Source organism: Pseudonaja textilis, chromosome 8 (genome assembly GCF_049901715.1).
Source record: "Pseudonaja textilis isolate UNSWEBS1 chromosome 8, rPseTex1.2, whole genome shotgun sequence".
NCBI lineage: Eukaryota > Metazoa > Chordata > Lepidosauria > Squamata > Elapidae > Pseudonaja > Pseudonaja textilis.
The window spans coordinates 40095756-40117155 of NC_141997.1; the positions used below are offsets into that span (position 1 = coordinate 40095756).

At 41.0% G+C, this 21400-nt stretch overlaps 1 protein-coding gene across 6 annotated transcripts in view; it reads left to right on the plus strand.

Moving 5' to 3' along the window:
- MYCBP2 (MYC binding protein 2) overlaps window positions 1–21400 on the plus strand; it is a 134793-nt gene that overhangs the window by 77215 nt on the left and 36178 nt on the right. For 2 of the 6 annotated variants that reach the window (XM_087938006.1, XM_087938007.1), the window contains exons 52-56: window positions 506–580; window positions 1480–1704; window positions 2505–2637; window positions 4677–4802; window positions 10432–10593. In XM_087938006.1, coding sequence (XP_087794132.1) covers window positions 506–580; window positions 1480–1704; window positions 2505–2637; window positions 4677–4802; window positions 10432–10593 — 721 coding nt within the window. Of the gene's footprint in view, window positions 1–505; window positions 581–1479; window positions 1705–2504; window positions 2638–4676; window positions 4803–10431; window positions 10594–17678; window positions 17781–21400 lie in introns of all 6 variants that reach the window. The other 4 variants (XM_087938011.1, XM_087938008.1, XM_087938009.1 and 1 more) reach the window with 4 other exon arrangements.

Here is a 21400-nt window from a genome sequence, read left to right on the forward strand (position 1 = left end):
GAATAGATGACTGAATGCCCACGTCCAGTTTTTCATCCCTGTTTTCCCAGGCCTCGTGCAATAAACTCCTCACAAAGTGGCAGACTGACTTTTCATATCACTTTCATCTGACCCGTGAGAAGTCTGGTCTTCTCCTCCCAACTAGGGGAAGCCCTCTTGCACCCAAAGCAGGTAGCTTGTCTGAAGGGCTTTTCCCATTTGGTGAATGGCATGACACACTACATTAGCCTGCAGAAGAGCAGGGGCAGCTTAAGCCTTAGTTCGTTTTACCAGAGATTTTCCTCCTGTGGAGTACAATTGAGGATAGTACTTGGCTAACAAAAGTTCCATTTTTATTTATTTTTTGAAAAAAACAAACAAACAGACAAAAGAGCCTGGTTGTAAGGATGCAGAAATAGAGAAAGAAAAACAAAACAAAACAGGAAATTGTATTTGTCTCTTTGATTTCTTCTGCTGTTGTTGAACGTTGTTGAATTGACACCTGTCTGTCTTAAACTTTACATAGAGTATCTTTAATACTAGCCAAGGAGACAGGGATTTGGACTTGTATCCGTGGACTTCTAAACCTTTTCCCCCTCAGGTGAGCCTTCTGAAACTTTCTGCACTTCTGTCTTCCCCTGTAGTTGAGGCAAAGAATGATGAGACACCCATCTGGGGGATGTCAAACTCTTTGCCATCAGGGACGCCCTTCGGTTGGACACTTGCTGTGGACAGACTCACGCGGTGCATGCTGATCCTTAGCTTAGATTGGTTAGGTTCTTGCACTTTTGCACCTTTGTCCTGAAGGAATTGCGATGCACCCCGGAACATTGGGTTGGATTTCTGGATGGGCCTTCAAAGATCAAAAGTAAAGAACAGCGTCACACTTCTTCTTTTAGTAACCAAGTCAGCTCCCGTTGGATTTCTGTAGGAAGTCCTTGTTTGGTGCCAGACGCCCAGATACGTCCATTGCCTGGACCATCCCTAGTTCCCCTGTCCCTTCCAGATTCTGCATTCCTACGCAAATGCTTTTTGCCAGCTCAAAGACTTGTATTTTCTGCAAATGTGTGGTTATTTTTTTCTTCAAAATGATGGATGAGTGTTTGCTTTATCCATACCAGATGTTTAGGTGCAGAAGTAATTCAGGAAGGAATCCCAAAGGTGGTGTGGTTTTTTTTTTCAAGACTTTCTTGTTTCTCTTTGAAGACGTTTGGTTTCTCATCCAAGAAGCGTCTTCAAAAGAAAAACTAGACAGTCCAGCTGCCTCTTGGGGAGGATGTGGGGGAAGCACCTTTGGGACAACCATGACCCGGATGATCGAGAAACCCCGTAGAAGTTGGATAAGGAAATTAACACGCGCGATCGTCTTTTAGAGCGGACCGTCGTTGCGGCAGCTTATAAGAGAGTAGTAGAGCTGAACACTTACAAGGGCATTATTAACAAGGCTGTTCTGGTTTTGTTTTGTTTTGTTTTTGTTTTGTTGTGTTCCAAAATTTTCAGGAGTCTAGATCTAATGCAGAGGACTTTTTCAAAGACCCCAACTCACCCTGTCCTCAGGAAGCAGTCATGCAGGAGCCAGATGCGCCATTCCTTCGTGGTGGGCCTGGACTGTATAAGGTAGTGAAGAGCGGCCCATCAGGTCACAACGTGCGAAGCTGTCCCAACCTTAGAGGTATCCCCATTGGAATGTTAGTTCTGGGGAACAGAGTCAAGGCAGTGGGCGAGGTAGGCACTTCCTGGAACTTCCCTTCTTACCTTCATAGATAACTGGCTTGCAAATCGGATGTGTCCTTAAAGCAAAAACTGCTCTCCTTCTCAGGCTTTGCGTTTTTCCTCGTAGATTGCCTTCTACGATTAATTCACTTGCTGTTTTTCTTGCGTATTTCTTTTTTAGAATAGAGTTCATGAGTTTTGTTTATTTAAAAAAAAAAGCAACCCCAAACAGCAAGCTGTTCTCTTGCAGACTTCGTTAATGCATTGTTGTTGTTGCGGGGGTGCCACAAAAATGATCTGGACTCCTTGGAATCGATGCCGCTTTTGCATGCTTCGGTCTTCTTCTCTTGCAACAGGCGTGAGGATGTAGTGTGTCATGCTGTTTGTTTCAAAGAGCATCCAGGACGTATAATAGCGCTTTGGGACTCTGCAGTTCCCAGGGATCTCTTTTCAGGCTTTCTCTGTTTCAAGCTTTCAAAAAAAATAATAATGAAATGAAATGAAATCAGGACTGCCACAGAACTTTTCTAAATTACCCGATTCTTCTTCTTCTGCACTTATTTAAGGGTATAATCTGTTCAAAATACTAATCTCAAGCTTTCTGTAAATGCATGCCACTCTTTTTTTAAAATTTTTATTATTATTATGATTCTTTATTCTTTGGAAATTAACTGGGAAAACGTTCTCTGACTGGGGGAGGGAAAAAAAAAAAAGGCTTCTTTTCATGCACGGAAACGTTTTGCTGCCTCTTGTGACCCAGAGCAAGAAGCGAATTAAATCCTGACCCTCCTTCCTGTGTCTGTGCACGCCAGGTGACCAATTCGGAAGGGACCTGGGTGCGGATGGACAAGAACAGCATGGTGGAATTCTGTGAAAGTGACGAAGGGGAGGCCTGGTCTTTGGCTAGAGACAGAGGCGGGAACCAGTATCTGCGTCACGAAGATGGCAAGTGTCCCCGTTTGTTTCTTTTGCGAAGCTGCCCCTTTTGAGGGCTTTAGAGCTAAGCACCGAATAGAATAGAATAGAATAGAATAGAATAGAATAGAATAGAATAGAATAGAATAGAATAGAATAGAATAGAATAGAATAGAATAGAATAGAATAGAATAGAATAGAATTCTTTTATTGGCCAAGTGTGATTGGACACACAAGGAATTTGTCTTGGTGCAAATACTCTTGGTGTACATAAAAGAAAAGATACACTCGTCAAGAGTCAAGAATCATAAGATACAACACTTAATAATAGTCATAGGGTACAGTAAGCAATCAAATCATACTAGGAAACAGTCAATATAAATCGTAAGGATGCAAGCGACAAAGTTACAGTTATACAGTCACAAGTGGGAGGGGATAGGTGATAAGGAGTGATGAGAAGATTAACCGTAATAGTAGCGCAGACTTTGTAAATAGTTGGACAGTGTTGAGGGAATTAGTTGTTTAGCAGAGTGATGGCGTTCGGGGAAAAAACTGGCCTTGTGTCTAGTTGTTCTGGTGTGCAGTGATCTATAGTGTCACTTTGAGAGAAGGAGTTGAAACAGTTCATAGAATAGAATTCTTTATTGGCCAAGTGTGGTTGGATACACAAGGAATTTGTCTTGGTGCAAATGTTCTTGGTGTACATAAAAAAAAAGATACATTCGTCAAGAGTTGAGAATCATAAGGTCCAACACTTAATGATAGTCAAAGGGTACAATAAGCAATGGAATCATACTAGGAAGCAGTCAATATAATTATGTCCGGGATGTGAGGATGTAAATATTTTCATAGTCCTCTTTACACCCAACACCAAGAGGAGACCAAAGTCTTTAACTATTTTATAACAAGAAGGCTCTATGCGTGTGTGTCTGTGTGTGTTTGTGTGTGGCATACACACATGCCTGTGTTTAGCATTACAGATAGTCCTCAACTTAACCATTTGTATAGTGACTGCTCAACTTACAGCAGCATTGAAAAAAGTGACTTAAGACTGTTTTCCACACATACTTGTGGCAGCATCCCCAGTGTCACGTGATCAGAACTTGGGTGCTTGGCAACTGGTTCATATTTATGACAGGTCGCAACCTTCTGACAACGGGGAAGCCAGATTCACTGTGTTAGGCATTTCACAACTGCAGGGATTGCCTTAACAACTGGGGCAAAACTCACCTAACAACTGTCTTGCTTAGCAGCGGAAACTTTGGGCTCAGTTGTGCGTCATAGGACGAGGACTGCCTGTACTGAAAATGGTTTCGGAATACGTTCCTACACCTTTAGTTAAGAGCAGGATTCCCCACGCTCCATTTTTTGCCTTCCTGGGCCTCGGGGAAGCCTCCTGGACAAAGCAGTAAGACAGCAAGGGGAATCAGTTGATCATAGGAACAGCTGATTGTCGGGGGGGGGGAGGAAGAAACACCTTAAGGAGTGACTAGGCAGGGAAGAATGCAGTCAGCAATGTCGGGCGTGCACGCGATGTTGCACATGCACGATAAGGGAGGGGAGGGCAGAGAGGGGTGGGGCCAGCCAGGGAAACGATTTGCCGGTTCTCTGAACTGTGCAGAATCATAACAACCAGTTCTGTGGAACCAATCCGAACCAGTGGAATCCCACCCCTGTTGCAAGGTCCACGCGCAGCCCTCCCAAGCTCCGTTTTCACCGGAAGACGGCGTGCAGGAGCCCATCCCAGCCAAAAATGGAACTTGCGGGCCCTTTTCCTCTGACAGAGCACTCAGGCCACAGGAGCCCCCGACACGAGTGACATCAAGCTGGCACGCTTACCCTGGCCACGCCCACCCCCCCAGCTGCCCTCCCCCCAAGGTCAAACACAACCCTGATGCGGCCCTCAATGAAGCCGAGCGTGACACCCCTGGTATAAAGAAGTATTACAAGGTTCTTTTGATGTCAACATTCCATGCTGACACACACAGATGTGATCAGTTCGTTCTAAACCAGGATTGGGCTATTTTTTTCTCTCTCTTTTTTTTTGACTTATTTCTTTGTTGAAACAGAGCAAGTTCTTGTTGATCAGAATGGCCAGACTCCTCCACCAAGCCCCTTCTCGCTGCAAACTTTCCACAGAGGGACAAGCTGCAGTAATGACCAAGGATTTGACTACGGACTTGGAAACCACAAAGGTAAACCCTGCCCCAGGATATTTCCTGTGTGCCTTCTTTGACTAGCGAGTGTCTTTCTTATGGATCTGTAGCTGCATTAATATACTCTCAGAAGGTACGCGGTGGCTCGGTGACTAAGACGGTGTGCTTGTTGATGAGAAAGGTCGCCAGTTCGGCGGTTCGAATCCCTAGCGCATAACGGAGTGAGCTCCCGTTACTTGTCCCAGCTTCTGCTAACCCAGCAGTTTGAAAGCATGTAAAAAATTGCAAGTAGAAAAATAGGGACCCCTTTGGTGGGAAAGTAACAGTGTTCCATGCGCCCTCAGAATTTAGTCATGCCGGCCACATGACCATGGAAACATCTTTGGACAGCACTGGGTCTTCCGCTCTGTAACAGAGATGGGCACCACTCCCTAGAACCAGAAATGACTAGCGCTTATGTGCAAGGGGAACCTTTACCTTAATATATTCTCTGCATTTTTTTTTTTTAATCAGAAGAAATGTCAGAACAATCACGATGAGGATGACTCTAGCTGGCCACACCTCTAGCTGGCCACGGTTGATCCTGAAAGTTGAGCAACACTGCAACTGGTTAGCATTCGGATTGAAGGCTAGCAGAAGTCAGGGCTGTAGATTAGAACTAGAAATAAGCCCCTTTTAGAACGTCACGCTGAAAACTACGTAAAGGTATCTATGAGTTACCAGGACCTGAGCTTGAGCGGAAGAAGAGTTTTAGCTTTTTTGAAAAAACGTGTTTATTCCGATTAATCTTTAGTTGTAAAATAATGAACCATAATTCAAATCTGCCCTCAACTATAGAGTAACTATGGACCGGTCATTTTGTCACCTCAATTGCATAGGATTATTGTAATAGGGAAAACCTGGAGGAGGAAGTATTTTGTGTTCTGCCTCTAGCTTCTTTGGGAGAGACCAAATATTGATTTTTAAGCAATATGAAATAAATAAATAGCCTTGACTCCAAAGGCCAAATCAAAACAAAAGATCACACTTTACTCTTTCTTGAGCGGCATCAACAAGAAAATGATATAAAACATTAACCATTTATCCATTCATCTCGGCCTCCCTCCCTCTACCTATCTCTATCTATCTATCTATCTATCTATCTATCTATCTATCTATCTATCTATCTATCTATCTATCTATCTATCTATCTATCTTCTACCTAATCTTCTGTGCCATCCATCTCACCAAGGCGACTCTAGATTGTGGCTTACATTCAAATAAAAATGCTGTACAAAACATTACAATGAATAAATAAGACCATAATTTTAAAGTTCAGTTTATTCGTACAGTTGCTTCTTCTACTTTACGGTGTACGTTAATTTCAGGAAATCTGGAATAATTTAAAACTCCCCTCAAAATTGTTTTTGTTACTGTGGGATTTCTCTCTCTCTTTCTCTCTCTCTCTCTCTCCCTCCCTCCCTCCCTCCCTCCCTCCCCCTCCCTTCTTCCCTTCCCCTCTTTCTCTTCTATCTATTTCTCTATATCACCTATGTAATGTCTGTCTGTCTATCTATCTATCTATCTTTCTATCTATCTTTCTATCTATCATCTATTATGTTGCCCACCCCTCCACCCCTACAAGGTAAATTGCAAGCATTCCCAATCCAGGACTGGCAGATTGTACTTTCTAGAAGGAAATATATTTTTGCATGGAAGAGGCCATCTTCCCTCTGTGCTCCCGTGAATGGCTCTTCCCTGAGCTGCTGACTTTACCCCAGAGCCACAAGGCCAGTGTTATCTGTTCTGGCACACGTTTTAAAAGGGGACATTTTAAGCCGGGACCTGGGTGTTTCACAGCTTTCCAGTGAAAACTAGATAAAAACACTTCTTCCAGTTATCTGCAGGAGAGAAGTTCAATTCCAACTGATTGCTACACATTAGTGACTCCAGGTATTGATGTATCTTAGGCCATTTTTAGTAGCTAGATTTATAAAACTAGAGTAGGATATCCAGGGCCCATGAATACAATGCATATAGCTTGAGAGCACAGAATTTAAAATGAGTAAAGGTGAAATGAGTAGAATGTTTGCTGGATTATAAATTTAATTTTTCTATAGCTAGAAATTTATCTTCCAGTGCATGCTATGCTAACCATAATCTGAACTTACTGCTTTGAAGGAATAGCTGGACTTAGATCAAAATATTAAAAAGCTTATTTTTAAAATGTTCTCCTATTTTTTGTGTGATAAACACCAAGAATTTATGGTCTTCTTTCCTAGTTTCCCTTCCACTACATTAATTCATATCTCTTTTTTAAATTTTATATATATATATTTACTGGACTGATCCAGGGTATTTTTGCACCAGGTGTTCATTAATGTTATATATCTTCTTGAATCATTTCTTTTCCTTGTACAGGTTTTTTTTTGGGGGGGGGAGGACCCTCTGTATTTCAACAAAAAATGAAAATCCTTTCAGTAGTTCCGTTCTTGGCTTTATTGCACCTAAATATACTGAAAAAATGGATGTGGCTTCACGCCATTTGAAGGGGATAATCCTCATCCCATCATTATAGCGAGCCAAGAAATTCTTGGAGGAAGAACTGGCACGTTGACTTGAAGATCCCTTACTGAAAAAGCAGTTTATACCCTTCCCTGGCCTCTCCTTACAGACAAACTAATTTTGCAGATCTGCTTGAAATCTGTTTCCGGTTCCTCATGGTGGGAACATTCAGCCCTCTTCTTATCATCTCCTTTAGTGCAGCAGAAAGATGGCGCTTAGAATATCCATTCCATTTTCGGAACCTGAGCTTTGAAAGGCCAGCTCCCAAGAACCTTTCAGTCCATCAAAGTGATAGATATATGTCACTCTGTTATAATTGATTACACGTAATACTGACTAAGGTTACGAAGCTAGAGACTTAAGAACCAGTGACCAGTGATCAGGGGTCCCAATCCTGCCCCTCCCACCGCTGCTGTCAGTTTGCAAACTCGGGACTGCTGCTTGAAATGACCAAAGACATACAAATGTCCAGGCCTAAAAGAAGTGAAATAAAACAAGAAGAATGATGTCTTAGAACCTTTTCAGAGATCAAAATCAAGCTCTCTTGATTTGGCTCACATGTTCCCTTCCCTATCTCACCAGTATGGGAGAGAATTGGGATAGGGGAGGCAAATCTAGCACACCCTTATTTTCGGACAAGAATATTTCTCTTCACATGAGTAGGTTCCTGAAGACAGCAGCTTTGAATAGCCCTTTCCTGTTTCTAGTTTTAGACCGTGACTTGGGTATCTATTGCTAAAGCAGAATTTTCCTTTTAACTGTGGGTCCTTGGTGCTCTCTGAGGTTGGTTGTTTTCTTGCAGACGTTTCCTTACCGAACTAAGTAACATCATCAGTGCCTTTAGCTAAAATTCCACCTTGGCAATGTTTAGAATTGCAATGAAGGATGGGCGGCTTTCGCAGGGATAATCGTTAATCATTCTTATCATGGATTAAGTTCTTTCTATCTAGATCACATCAAGTTATAATGGCAACTTGTTCTCCAAATGTATCCATTCAAGTGAGACTTCAAAATACAAAGATTCTCTTTGTGTCTTTTAGGCATTCGTCTTCTTGAAAGTAACTGAGTAAATCCACCTAATAATTCAGATAGCATTTCTTCAGCCTACACATGGAGGTGTCATTTCACAAATAGGCTGTCGGGCATTGATTTCCTCACCTTCTTATAATTGATCTTCTAAGGAGATAATTTTTCATTAGGCAACCTTTTGTTAGGTGTTGATGGAAGATCTCTTGGAGAGGTTAATGGAATCTGCAAGATTATTGCTTGACTGTCATTCCAAGGGAAAGGTGATTTTGATGTATTGCAGTGTTATTAGAAGTCTCTTTATCTACTAGATTGAATGTTTGGACATGGTATTTTCTTTAGTGTACATTTAAGTATTGCCAGAGAAGGTGAATGGGGCCTATCAGGAATCTCCCCATGATGAAGTAAGATCTGAATCAGAATTAAGATTTATCAAGATGAAGGCAATTTGCATATCTCTCCCCCAGAAACCCTTTTTAAACCCAATTTACATTGGATTGAAAATTAAGAAACAAAAAGGATTATTAACAGAAATATGCCAAATGCCCAATCAGCACTAAAGTAATTAAAATTTCTTCCAGTAATAAAATGATAGATGAAGTCACACATAGGTGCATAGAAAATTATCTCATCCCAGCCTTCTGCAGCAAGAAGATTCTACCTCCCTGGTGGAAAAGGGTTATCTTGTGGACACTTTTGGAAATTTGAATGAGGCAATATTAAAATTATCTTTGAAATAATGCAGCTCCAGGATAGGCTAGCCGCGTGAGAGACTCTGAAGGTCTGCAGTGGGAAAGTTGAAAAATTCAGAGGACTTATTACAGATGAACATATTGCCTCTTGCTTGGCATTCAATTCTGATTGCAGATTTTATCCATGGAATTTGTCCCTAAGATATTTTTTTCTCCAAAAGGCCATTGGTATTTTCTTTGAAAATGTTTCGCTTCGCATCCAAGAAGCTTCTTCACTTCTTCAGCAGTTTCTTGCACTTCAGTTCTTCAGAACTAAAGAAGCTTCTTACATGAGAAGTGAAACATTTTCAAAGGAAACACCAAGAAGAAAATCCACTTGCCTTTTTGGGGGGGTGGGGGGGAAACACCTTTGAGACGACCATGACCTAGATGATTGAGAATCTCCATAGAATTGTTAGAATAGAATACATGGAATCTCCATAGAATTGTTAGAATAGAATACATGGAATTGTTACCAAAAAGGGACTGTTTTTTTTAATGTTAGTTAATATTAGCAAACGTAGAGCACTCTCAATGAGTCCATTTGGGCAAGTCCAAAATATTTCCTATTTGAAATCAAATGGGAAAGATTTTTAAGGTGCTCTGCAATGATCGATAGTCTATGAAAATCTTTATTTTTTGAGGAGAAACTCATGAAAGTTATTAAAAAATATATACTGCTAATAATACATTTGAAACTGATCACAGCTGTTCAGCGTCCTAAGCTGCACAAAAGGATGTCAGTCTCTGTCATTTGTGTATCCCAGGGATCTGCCTGAAATATATTAAATTACAGATTGCCATACCATAATACTCATGGCGGTAGCAGAGGTGGTTTATATCACCCTCCTCCTCCTCCTTCTCCTTCAGATATTTTCCAGGGACAGCTTAGGAGCCATCAGGAGGGTCGGCAATAGCCTGATGAGATGGAGGATGGGGTAGGTTGGGGTATTCTTCAGAATAGGAACCACCATTCTCTCTGCTTTATGTATTCTAAATAAATTTATTTTTGTTTTTTTCCTCCTCCCTCTCATTGGCTATTTATTTGTTTTTGATTTCCAAAGTCTTTCTTCAGACAATCATAGTATTTGGGCTTGTTTCAAGGTCAGGCTACAGTCTTGTTCTTAACCTATAAAAGGATAATCTCTGCATGTTTTTGGGTTTTGCTAAAGTATTTGGTCAAACTGCTCATGATTCCACCAAATATGGGTTAACCGCTGCATCATCTCATACTAATGCCTTGCGAACAGAATAGTTCTTAATTTCAAGATGGCGGATTGCAGCAGGCCTTACTGGGGTCAAATGAACGTTTTATTGCCCTTTTTGAAGGTAACAGGTTGTAGTTCTAACTGTTTTGCCCACTGCAGGTGACCAACTGAGCGCCCTATTGAATTCCATTCAGTCACGGCCTAGTCTCCCAGCTCCTTCCATCTTTGATCAAGCTGCAAATCCTCCCTCTTCCCTAATCCACAGCCCATTTGTGTTTGGACAGTCCCTTCCCTTCCAGCAACCTCAGCCACAGCTTCAGAGTAAGTCTGTCAGCCTTTCCTGCCTCCTCTCTCCATTTCGAAGCTGCGCCATTGCTATCACCACCTCAGTTGCACTGCTATCCACTGCGTATCACCTTCACTTTCCTTTACCGCTATGTCAGCTCTCCATCACATGGAACCAAATGTGAGGTTTACCTATAATTAGTAAGGATTGTCTCCCTGGCCTTTTGTTTATGATTTGTGGTATGGATAATTGTTAAAAATATATATTGAGTTGAATTCAGTGGAAGGATTCTCAACTCATATAATATTCGTGAGAGTTGAAATTTCTCGTAAGTATTGTTTCATCTTGAATGTTGGTGAACGAGGTTTTTTGCAGTTATTACTCAGCTGTGGTTTGAAACTGAAGCACTGATGAATGAAGGCAATACTTTGGTTTCAAAGATGATAATTAGTTGATTTTTTTTTCCTTCATAATATTGTGGGAGTTTTACTAAATTCTATAAGATGTTGTAAATGCTCCAGAAGTTGTAAATGCACCAACACGGGAAATTTTTAAGAAGAGCTTGGCTAACCCTTTGTTTGAAGTGGTGTAGGGTTTCCTGCCTAAGCAGGGCCTTGGACTAGAAGACCTCCCCAGGGTCCCTTCCAGCTCTTTTATTCTGTTTGTCAGATCTTTTCTTCATATTCCATTCTGTTCCATAGTAGGATTCCATAAAAGTTGAGAATAGATTCTGAAAAAGTGGTTTTTTTAAGCTAATCGGGATTAATGCTGATAAATTGAGTTAATGCTCAAGCTGTTTGTTCCATTCATTTTTCTATATAATAGAAAGGAATTCAGCCCTGGTCCTTCAGAGTTAGACTACATTAAAACATTTTGCCTGTTTTCAAAGAGTTCTTAATCTTCTCTGTAAACAGAACATGTGGTATAACTCTGTTGAAGCTTTTTCATCTTTAATTGGGAGCACCAGAAATCTGACCGTTCTAACCAATCCTGAAACAAATTGACCTTCTCCCACTGAAGGTGACAGTAGGAAATCTTCAGAATAAGAAACACTACGGAATAAAGACTTCAACTTAACAATTGGGTTCAGCCTTGAGAATAGCATGGCTGTTTTTAAACAGTCCACACAGATCTCTCTACATTCTTCTTCCCCAAATATCCCTCATGTCTGTTTCTGGTGGTTGTGGTACCTGAAGGAAACCACAGATGACATCCCTTTGAAGATCAAGGACCTGCAGATATCAGTAGAAGTGCCATTGGGCTAGCTGTGGAGACCGAGTAGTTAGATTTCTCCTCTTCTTGAGTCATAGGATTCCCAAGTCTACTGCTTACCACCCATTATTTCTAGAGACCTCGGCAAGCTCTACTTGACGGAAATAAACCTCGAGAAGCATTTTCAAAGTGATAACACGTGAGAGAGAATCCACAAACAAAAGAAAGTAGAAGATCATTTTTGGCTATGTGGATCCTTTCTGTCCACCTTGGCTTCATCAGAGAGTATGTGATGGAAGTCTTTAGGCTTAGGTCTTTGGATTCCTCAGTAGACAATTTAAAAACATTCCTCAGCCAAAAAAAATAATAATAGTATATTTGCAATTAAGAAGCCAGCTAACATTTTGGGGGTTCAAGGATGCTCTTCTGATTACCGTGGTATAGATTAGACTTTGCTGTTTACAAGTGCAGGGATCCGTATGCTTGACATCATCTCCATCAATGCCTAGAACAGATGGTTGTTTTTTCCCCTCTTCTCTTCAAAAATCTATTTGGACAGGATAGTTGTTCCTCCTCTTGAAATACAGCATGGAGACACTGCAATGGATTTCCATTATTGTGTATCTGAAATCTTGTGCAGATCTGAAGTAGAAACTCTGAATACCTTCAGACCTGTGCTCGAGCTACAGTAAGAGGAGATGAAATTGAATTACAATGTCAACTATCCATTTGTAACAGAAAATAAACACGACAGCATGTAGAACTTCAGAGGCAGGGGTACTTCTTTAGGTTTCTAGTGCTATCTTCTTAAAATATTAGGTGATGATAATTCTGCTTCCTGCCAGAAGCTGTGATACTAAGATTTACTCTAGCATAATTCCCAAGATCACAAGCCACCTGTGAATCCATCCAGAAAGCTACCAAGAGTGTTTTCACTGTTTACTGACAAAAAGCAATTCAATCTTAGAAGAATTGAATTTGATTTGGTTGGCTCACTCTAGATGCAAGTAGCCTTCAAATTCTGATTCGTGCTATCCACTGGTTCAGTTTATATGACTCTCATGGAGTCTTTGTAAACAATAGACTATTGTGAGCATTTCTGACAAGATGATACCGTTTTAGAATAGAAAATAAAATAGAATAGAGAGGAAAGGAAAATATTTCAGCTTAAGAGATCTTACCCCGTATTTTTAATTTGCTTCTTTACCCTTGGCCCACAAACTTAGATAACTTTTGTGAACTGTTGCCTTGATGGGAATACCCAATCCGAGTGATGAATAGCTCATATGATAACCAGATTATTGATCACATTGCAAGGATCAGTTGTAGTTTGGTAGAGGCCTAGTGGAAGTATGAACTTCCATGCTTACAAGACTTGCGGAAAACACACACACACACACTCTGCTGCTTTGAAAAGGAAATCAAACCCTTTTTTACTTTTTTAGTCCTTTTCCTTTGCATTCTTGCACAGCCAAAAGCCAAACTATAAGATACGTTAAATATGTCTTTGCATGTGATTCTGTAAAAAAAGATAACAGATTTGACAAACTGAGCTGGAAATGCATGGGATCGGGGGAAGCAGAGAAATCCTTTTCTAAGAAAATCTTTCCTTTCCCCTGTCACTTTAACTGGGAGAAAATGCAACACCAGCCCTTAAAATACACTTGGAATATTCCTGGTTTGTTTTGCCATGAATTGTTGAGCACTTTATGTGAGTAGAGTATTATGTGGTGATAGCATAGCATTTTCTCTTCCATACCAGGAACTTTGCCTGCTGACAGTCTAGCTCTTCCTGTATATGTTTACATTATGTGTGAGTAAATGCCAGTGTCTTTTTGGGGGGGTTAATGTTTGAGAAAGGGTATCAAGCATTTGCTCTTCACTCTCACTTTAGATCCAATCCCTTCTTTAGAAGCTCTTATCTTCTCCTCAGCCACCACTGTAGGGAAAACCTCACAGATATCTGAATACAGGTAGTCCTTGACTTACAACCATTCCAATAAAGGAGAATATTTGCACCTCAGGGTTGAAATGAGGGATCCTTGGTGCTCTCTGGGCTTGCTTATTTTCTTGCAGACATTTCAATACCCAAACTAGGATCACATCGGCTAGTGTAAGCTTACTAGCACTGATGAGGTTACCTAGTTAGGGTAATGAAATGTCTGCAAGAAAACAAACAAGCTCAGGGAGCACCAAGGATCCCTCATTTCAACCATTCATTTAGTGACTATTCGAAGGTACAGTGGCACTGGAGTAAGTGACTAAGGATTGTTTTTCACACAACCATTGCACGACCCCCCAAGGTCACATGATTAAAATTTGGATGCTGGGCAACTGACGTGTATTTATGATGGTTGCAACATCCTGGGGTCATGCAATCACCTTTTGCGACTTTCTTTCTTTTTTTTTAAATAAAGTTTTATTTGGGTTTTCACACATACAAAATACAAGTAAAACATCTTTTTTGAAAATAGCATGGTCCCGGGTTGAACTTCTTTATACAGACACAAAACTCAATTTCATGCTCCTTTTTGTGTTCTATTCCATATCTTATACTATTCTACATTTTCTATATAGTTTTTCCCCTCTTTTAATTTTCTCAATTTTATTTTGATTATCTCATCTCAATTCAAATCATTATATTTACACTTTTGTCTGTTCTGTTTCAATTTCATATTATCTTTTCTCATAAAACAAGTTTTCTCCTGTGGTTACTAATTGGAGTATGACACCTTTATATCTTTTAATTACATCCATTCAACTCTTATTTAAACTTCAATAAATACCTTAAGGTTATGACCTTCAATATAATACTTAATACATAACTTCCAATCGAATTCTGCTTGGTACATTCTTATAATACACACTATATTCTTTTTTAAAAGAAGAATTATAAATATATGTAATTATAAACCCTCATTCCATTCCAATTCAGTTCTATCATTAATAATCATTAAAATCTTAACATCTTTAACATTTCTTTTCAATTAAATATCATACTTCCTTAAAGACACGTATAATCTCCATAATTAGTTTTTCCCTTATTTCTCTTCACATATGTTTTGTAAATCATGAAATATTCATTTTGTTACATTTATTTATTGACAAGCATTCCACCGAATTACAATAGCTATTTTATCAAACATTTTAATCATACATTGTTGCATATTTTCTCAAATTATTTCTATTTCTAATATAACAATACTATCTTATGTACCTTTGCACAATCCCTTTTTCCATTAAATTTTCACCCATTATCTCTAAATGGGCCCTGTTTCTCTATATTTTGTTTCTGTCCTTTATAACTTCTTTTCCTTTCTTTCTTCCCTCTCATCTTCTCCCTTCCCTTTTTAACCCCTTGTCTCTCTACTTCTAATCCTCTCTTCTGCATTTCCCTCTTCTGTTGCTTTCTGATTTTATACTTATTTTTCACTCTATGGTTTTTTTTGAGTTGTTTTTCCCAATCTTAAACTTTCCATTCTCTTTCCCCCTCTTTCCTTTTTTTCCCCCAACTAAGATTATTTGTTCATTAAAGATGGCTTCTTCTTTGTCGCAATCTTCTTGTTCTGCAGGCATTTCTTGTTGTTTCTCATAATTCCAAATCTCCATTTCTAAGAACTGAAATACATAGCCAAAAGAACCTTTCCCTTCTTGTGCATCTTCTTTGTACTTTTTAAGTTCCATTTTCAGTTCTTCTAAAAGTGGAGCCATTTTAAACAGTTTTAAACAACCACCCGATTGATTTTAGTCCTTCAAATACAACAACCAAAAACCCAGAGATATCAAGTAATCCAAATAGTCCCAAACTGTTTCTTCTTATTTCTTTTTCCACTTTCTCTTCCTGGGATTTTTGTTGCAATGTTTCAGTTAAAATGACTTCTTTTGGAAGTCTTGTTGAGATTTTGCTGTAAGTACTTTTTAATTCCAGGCAGTCTCCTCCCTCCCAGATCCTGCCCTTTTATTCTTTTTCTCTCCTTTCCTGTTTTCAAAAGCTTTTGATTATCCAGAAATCTTTATTATCCCTTTGACTTTTTATTTTCAGCATTAAATGCCTATTGATGTCAAAGTGGATTTTTTCCCAATTTCTTGCTTAAGTCTCTTAGCTGTCAGTATAGGAAAAGGAGAAAAAAAACCAAATCTTTTCCCTTTTCTCTCTCCTTCGCAGCTTAAAATTTTTAGGGAACAATGTTATTGTTTTTTTTAATAGTTTCAATTCCAGGGTACCTTAATTGTTGCTTTTACTGTTTGACCCGATCAACCAAAACTTTCTCTTCTTATCTTCCTCCTGCACATTCTTTTCCAGTCGAGTTCTTCTTTGTGGTGGCCATTTCTGACCACCGCTACAACCGCCTTCAGGAAAGGGAGCAATGGCCAGCTGGGGAGGAGAGATGTGGCTCTCCTGAACCCTGCAGGCAGTCTCCCTCCTCCATCTCTACGGGATGGCTTAGCCCCGAAACCAGCCAGCGCGGAGCGCTCCAGTGGCGAGCAAGGATCGAAACCCCGCAGAGATGAGGCTTCAGTCTGTTTCCGAAGAAGCTCAAACAGGAAGTCTCCCTTTTGCGACTTTCTGACAAGCAGAATTGATGGAGGAAGCCAGATTCACTTAACAACCGTGTTACTAACTGAACAGTCACAGTGATTCACTTGCCACAACCGTGGCAAGAAATGGAGCAAAACCCATTTAGCAACTGTTCTTGCTTAGCAACAGACATTGTGGGCTCAATCGTGGTCATAAGTCAAGGACTACCTGTACTGTAAAGTAAGGCTTTGGATTCACAATGGTTGTGATTGAGATGTGCCTATTGCTTGCACATCTTGAGTCAAACTCTAATTAGAGGATCATTAAGTGATTCCAAGGCAGCTTTACTTATCTTTAAGTACTTTCTACTCACAAGTTCTGAATTTGAAGGAACCACAAAAGGATACAGGAAGCGATTTAAAGATCCTTGTTAAAAGACAAGGACAGTTGTACAGACCAGCTACTAGGAAACTCAGCAGAAGTTTTTTCATTTTGACATTTATGCAAGTATGATCGGTCACCTCCCTGATCCAAAGAAGGTTGTGGTTTAGCCGAACATAAAAGAACATTTCTGTTTTGGAAGGTATGAAAGGGCCGCCTGAATCTCTCGTGGAAACCCAAAATCTTGGTTCCCTTGCCTGTTCCATTCCTGTTCCATTAGCAGAGACGAGCTTTTTCTTTCTGGAAGTCCTCTTTCTCTTTGGTTCACAGAGAGCAAGATTGACCTGGAAGGATCTAAAAGACAAATGTACAGAAGCAGCTGATCCTACTTCAAAAGAGCAGATGATTGTCGTTCAGTTAATGCCTTTTTTAATTTGTTTTTCTTACTTACCCTAAGACAACAGTGCTCCTACCTAAAGACAGAAAATATTCAAAATAACGCTGGGCTATATGGTCTTTCCCAGAGTTGGCCAATAAAAAGACGCAGGGAAAAAAAAGTCTGCATTGTGTCCTGAGCCATGGCTAAAGACTCCTAAAATATTTGCTGCTCCTCTAAGAGTAGGTTTTTCCATAATGCCCTAGAAACCACACTACAACGTAAAAAAGATGTTGAGACTCTAGAAAGAGTACAGAGAAGAGCAACATAGATGATTAGGGGACTAGAGGCTAAAACATATTGTTGGAATTGGGTATGTCTAGTTTAATGAAAAGAAGGACTAGGGGTGACATGAGAGCAGTATTGCAATGTTTAAGAGGCTGCCGCAAAGAAGAGAGAGTCAAGCTATTCTCCAAAGCACCAGAAGACAAGAAACAATGGATGGGAACTAATCGAGAAGCAACCTAGAACTAAGGAGAGCTCTGGTTTTGCTTTGCTTTGCTGCTTTTATCTTGGCTTTTCTCTTCCCCATTCAATCTGTGCTCCTTCTGTGCCACTGTCTTCCCCTCTAGAAACTCCATCCCGCGGCCTTGCTTGTCGTGAGCGCATTGACCAAAGTAGCGATGCTCCCGTGCCTGCCTCCGCCCTCTCATCTCTCTCATACAAGCTCCAGGGTGGGTATGCATGCTGCTGGAGACCCTTTTGCGGGGAAAGGCTGCTCTGTCCTGGGACGCGAGGGTCTTTCCTGCCAGTCCATCTCATTCCATTCAGCTCCAAAATGCTTCTGTGTAGGCTCAGAGTGGCTTGGCTGAAATGTCAGACTGTGGCTTTTTCTATAAAGGAGAGGTTTTTCCAACAAGCAACAGCATGGGCCTCTGCTTTTTTAACACCCAAACACCATAGGCAGCACATCGGTGCAAACCTGAAGAATGTGAAGAAACTCTTCTTGTCTAGTTGTCCCAGCTATTTTCAAGAGGTGACTGGACTTCCTTATTTTTTTTTGAAGATGTTTTGCTTCTCTTAAAAGAAGCTTGATTGATGAAGATAATCCAAGGGGTAGCACAAGGCAACACAGTCGAATAAGCAAGAAGTGTCCCTTTAATATCTCCAACTTTGTCCCCACTGTCCCGGTTACCTTCGGCTGGAGAAAAAACTCCCAAGAACAGTCTTTAAGTGGAGGAAATTCAGTCCGAAAACAAACTACATACAAACTGTAAATAAAAATCCATGCAAATCACGCTTCAGTAATTAATTTGACAGAGCAGGAGAAGGAATTGCAGACTTGAAAGGCCACCAACACACACACAGTTGGGAAGATGCCAGGAACCCAGATAAGCTTCAACAATACCAGATAATTCACGATTTGCTTTCAACAATTTGCTGTGCGCAGCTTCCCTTTTTAAACACTGTGTTCCCAGCTGCAGCTAATGAAGGGAATCAGGGCCCTTTCCTCCCCCGTAAACCACACAACTCACATTGCTCCCTTTTCTGTTCCTCCCTGCATGCCCTAGGATGAAGAAGGGGTGGGCCTGAGTCTTCCTCCAAATTCTCTGTTGGTCTACCTCTCCTGTGCTGTGCCCAGCTGGCCTTTGCCCTTCCCCAGTTTCTTCCACAGCCAACAGATCCACACTCCCACTCCCTGTCAGATGCTTGGCCACCTCTCCAAATCGGATTCCGACATAGGCATGACAAATTTGCTGGATACAGACAAACCTCCAAGTGGCCTCAATGACACTCTAAAAAGAATGCAAATAACCAGCTGTCGGCAAGGAGTATAAATCCTTTCATTCCCCTCCATCCAGTTAGAACTGAAAAAGCTTCTTGAATGAGAAACGAAACATCTTCAAAGAAAAATAGGAAAGTCCACTTGCCTCTTGAAAAAATAACTTTGGGACAGCTTTGACCTGGATGACTGAGAATGTCCAGAGACATTTTTTGTCTACATGTGAATGGACACGATAAGATTCTGAATGTCCTCTTAGCCTTCTCTCTAAATGGATCTCTTTATAGTCTGATTTAATTGTTCAGTACAGCGGCTGAAAAGGGTGGGATCAAATTGAGAACTATCTTTCCCTACTTGATAACATGCTTCCTTTAATTTTAAATGGTACAATGCCCTTTTTGAAATCATGCGAAGTCGTCATCTTTAACAAGTTAAGAACAAGTTAATATCAGCACTGAATAGTGTAACTCTTGTAAATCAGTTTGGCAATTCCTGCTTTGATAGGATATATTATGTAGGTTACTACTGAATGAGAAGAAAATGCTTCCTAAAGTCTTGAAATAACTTTTTATTTTTTCAGCATCTTGTATTTCTTATGTTTATTAAAATATGCATATAGACATCTTTCAGCTATGCATCCCAAAGGAGCCTTTGTTTTAAAGGCAAGTGGACTTTTTGATTTTTGTTGAAGACATTTCACTTCTCATCCAAGAAGTTAGAACTGAAGAAGTTTCTTGGATGAGAAGTCTTTAAGAAAAATCAGAAAGTCCACTTGCCTTTAAAATAAAAGGCACCTTAGGGACAACCATGAATCCGATGAATGAGAAGCTCCATAGACTTTTAGCTTTTTTGCTGAACAATGTGGAACATTTTTATCTGATGTCTACAAAAGCAATCCTGCATTGGATTCCAAAGTAAGCTGAAAGATCTGAGGAGCTTCCAGGTGAGCCATTTTTATCTCCCCCCTTTCCCTCCCTCAAGACCCTGTTTCCCCGAAAATATGACCTATCCCAAAAGTAAGTCCTGGCTTGTTTTTTTTACACATGTGCCCAATATAAGCCCTGCCCCCCAAAATAAGCCCTAATTAAGATCCTGCCCACTCCAGAGTGGACTGATAAAAATTAAACTAGGATGGGGATGTGGGGGTGGAGCTGCCCTACTACTTACCTATGGACAGTTGTAGCCAGGCCTCGCACACCCCGATACCTGTCTTGGCCCATTTCTTCTGCAGCCAGCAAGGCCGGGAAGGCTTTCCTGAAAGCCTCTGTAGCTGATAACAGAGTCCCAGATCGATCCGGAGCTCTGTTATCAGCTGCAGAGGCCTTCAGGAAAGCCTTACCGGCCACAAAAGAAGTTTTTGAAGGCCTCTGACAGCGAAAAGGAGACCGGGGACGAAAATGAGGTTAGTCAGTGGATGGCATCCCCCGAAAATAAGATCTGGTGCCTTTTTTGGTGGCAAAAATATATACACTGCTCAAAAAAAAATAAAGGGAACACTTAAACAACGCAATGTATCTCCCAAGTCAATCACCCTTCTATGAAATCAAACTGTCCACTTAGATAGCAACACTGATTGACAATCAATTTCACATGCTGTTGGGCAAATGGAATAGACAACAGGTGGAAAGCAAATTAGCAAGACATCTGCAATAAAGGAGTGGTTCTGCAGGTGGTGACCACAGACCACTTCTCAGTTCCTTTGCTTTCTGGCTGATGGTTTGATCACTCTTGAATGCTGGCAGTGCTTTCACTCTAGTGGTAGCATGAGATGGAATCTACAACCCACACAAGTGGCTCAGGTAGTGCAGCTCATCCAGGATGGCACATCAATGCGAGCTGTCGCAAGAAGGTTTGCTGTGTCTGTCAGCGTAGTGTCCAGAGCATAGAGGCGTTACCAGGAGATGTGGAGGAGGCCATAGGAGAGCAACAGCCCAGCATCAGGACCGCTACTTCCACCTTTGTGCAAGAAGGGACAGGAGGAGTACTGCCAGAGCCCTGAAAAATGACCTCCAGCGGGCCACAAATGTGCATGTGGCTGCTCAAACAGTCAGAAAAAGACTCCATGAGGGTGGTATAAGGGCCCACGTCTCCAGGTGGGGGTTGTGCTTACAGCCCAACACCGTGCAAGATTGCCGGCATTTGCCGGAGAACACCAAGATTGGCAAATTTGCCACTGGTGCCCTGTGCTCTTCACAGATGAAAGCAGGTTCACACTGAGCACATGTGACAGACGTGACAGGGTCTGGAGACACCTTGGAGAACATTCTCCTGCCTGCAACATCCTCCACCATGACTGGTTTGGCAGTGGGTCAGTAATGGTGTGGGGTGGCATTTCTTTAGAGGGACGCACAGCCCTCCATGTGCTCGCCAGAGGTAGCCTGACTGCCATTAGGTACCGAGATGAGATCCTCAGATCCCTTGTGAGACCAGATGCTGGTGCAGCTGGCCCTGGGTTCCTCCTAATGCATGACAATACTAGACCTCATGTGGCTGGAATGTGTCAGCAGTTCCTGCAAGACAAAGGCATTGATGCTATGGACTGGCCCGCCTATTCCCCAGACCTGAATCCAA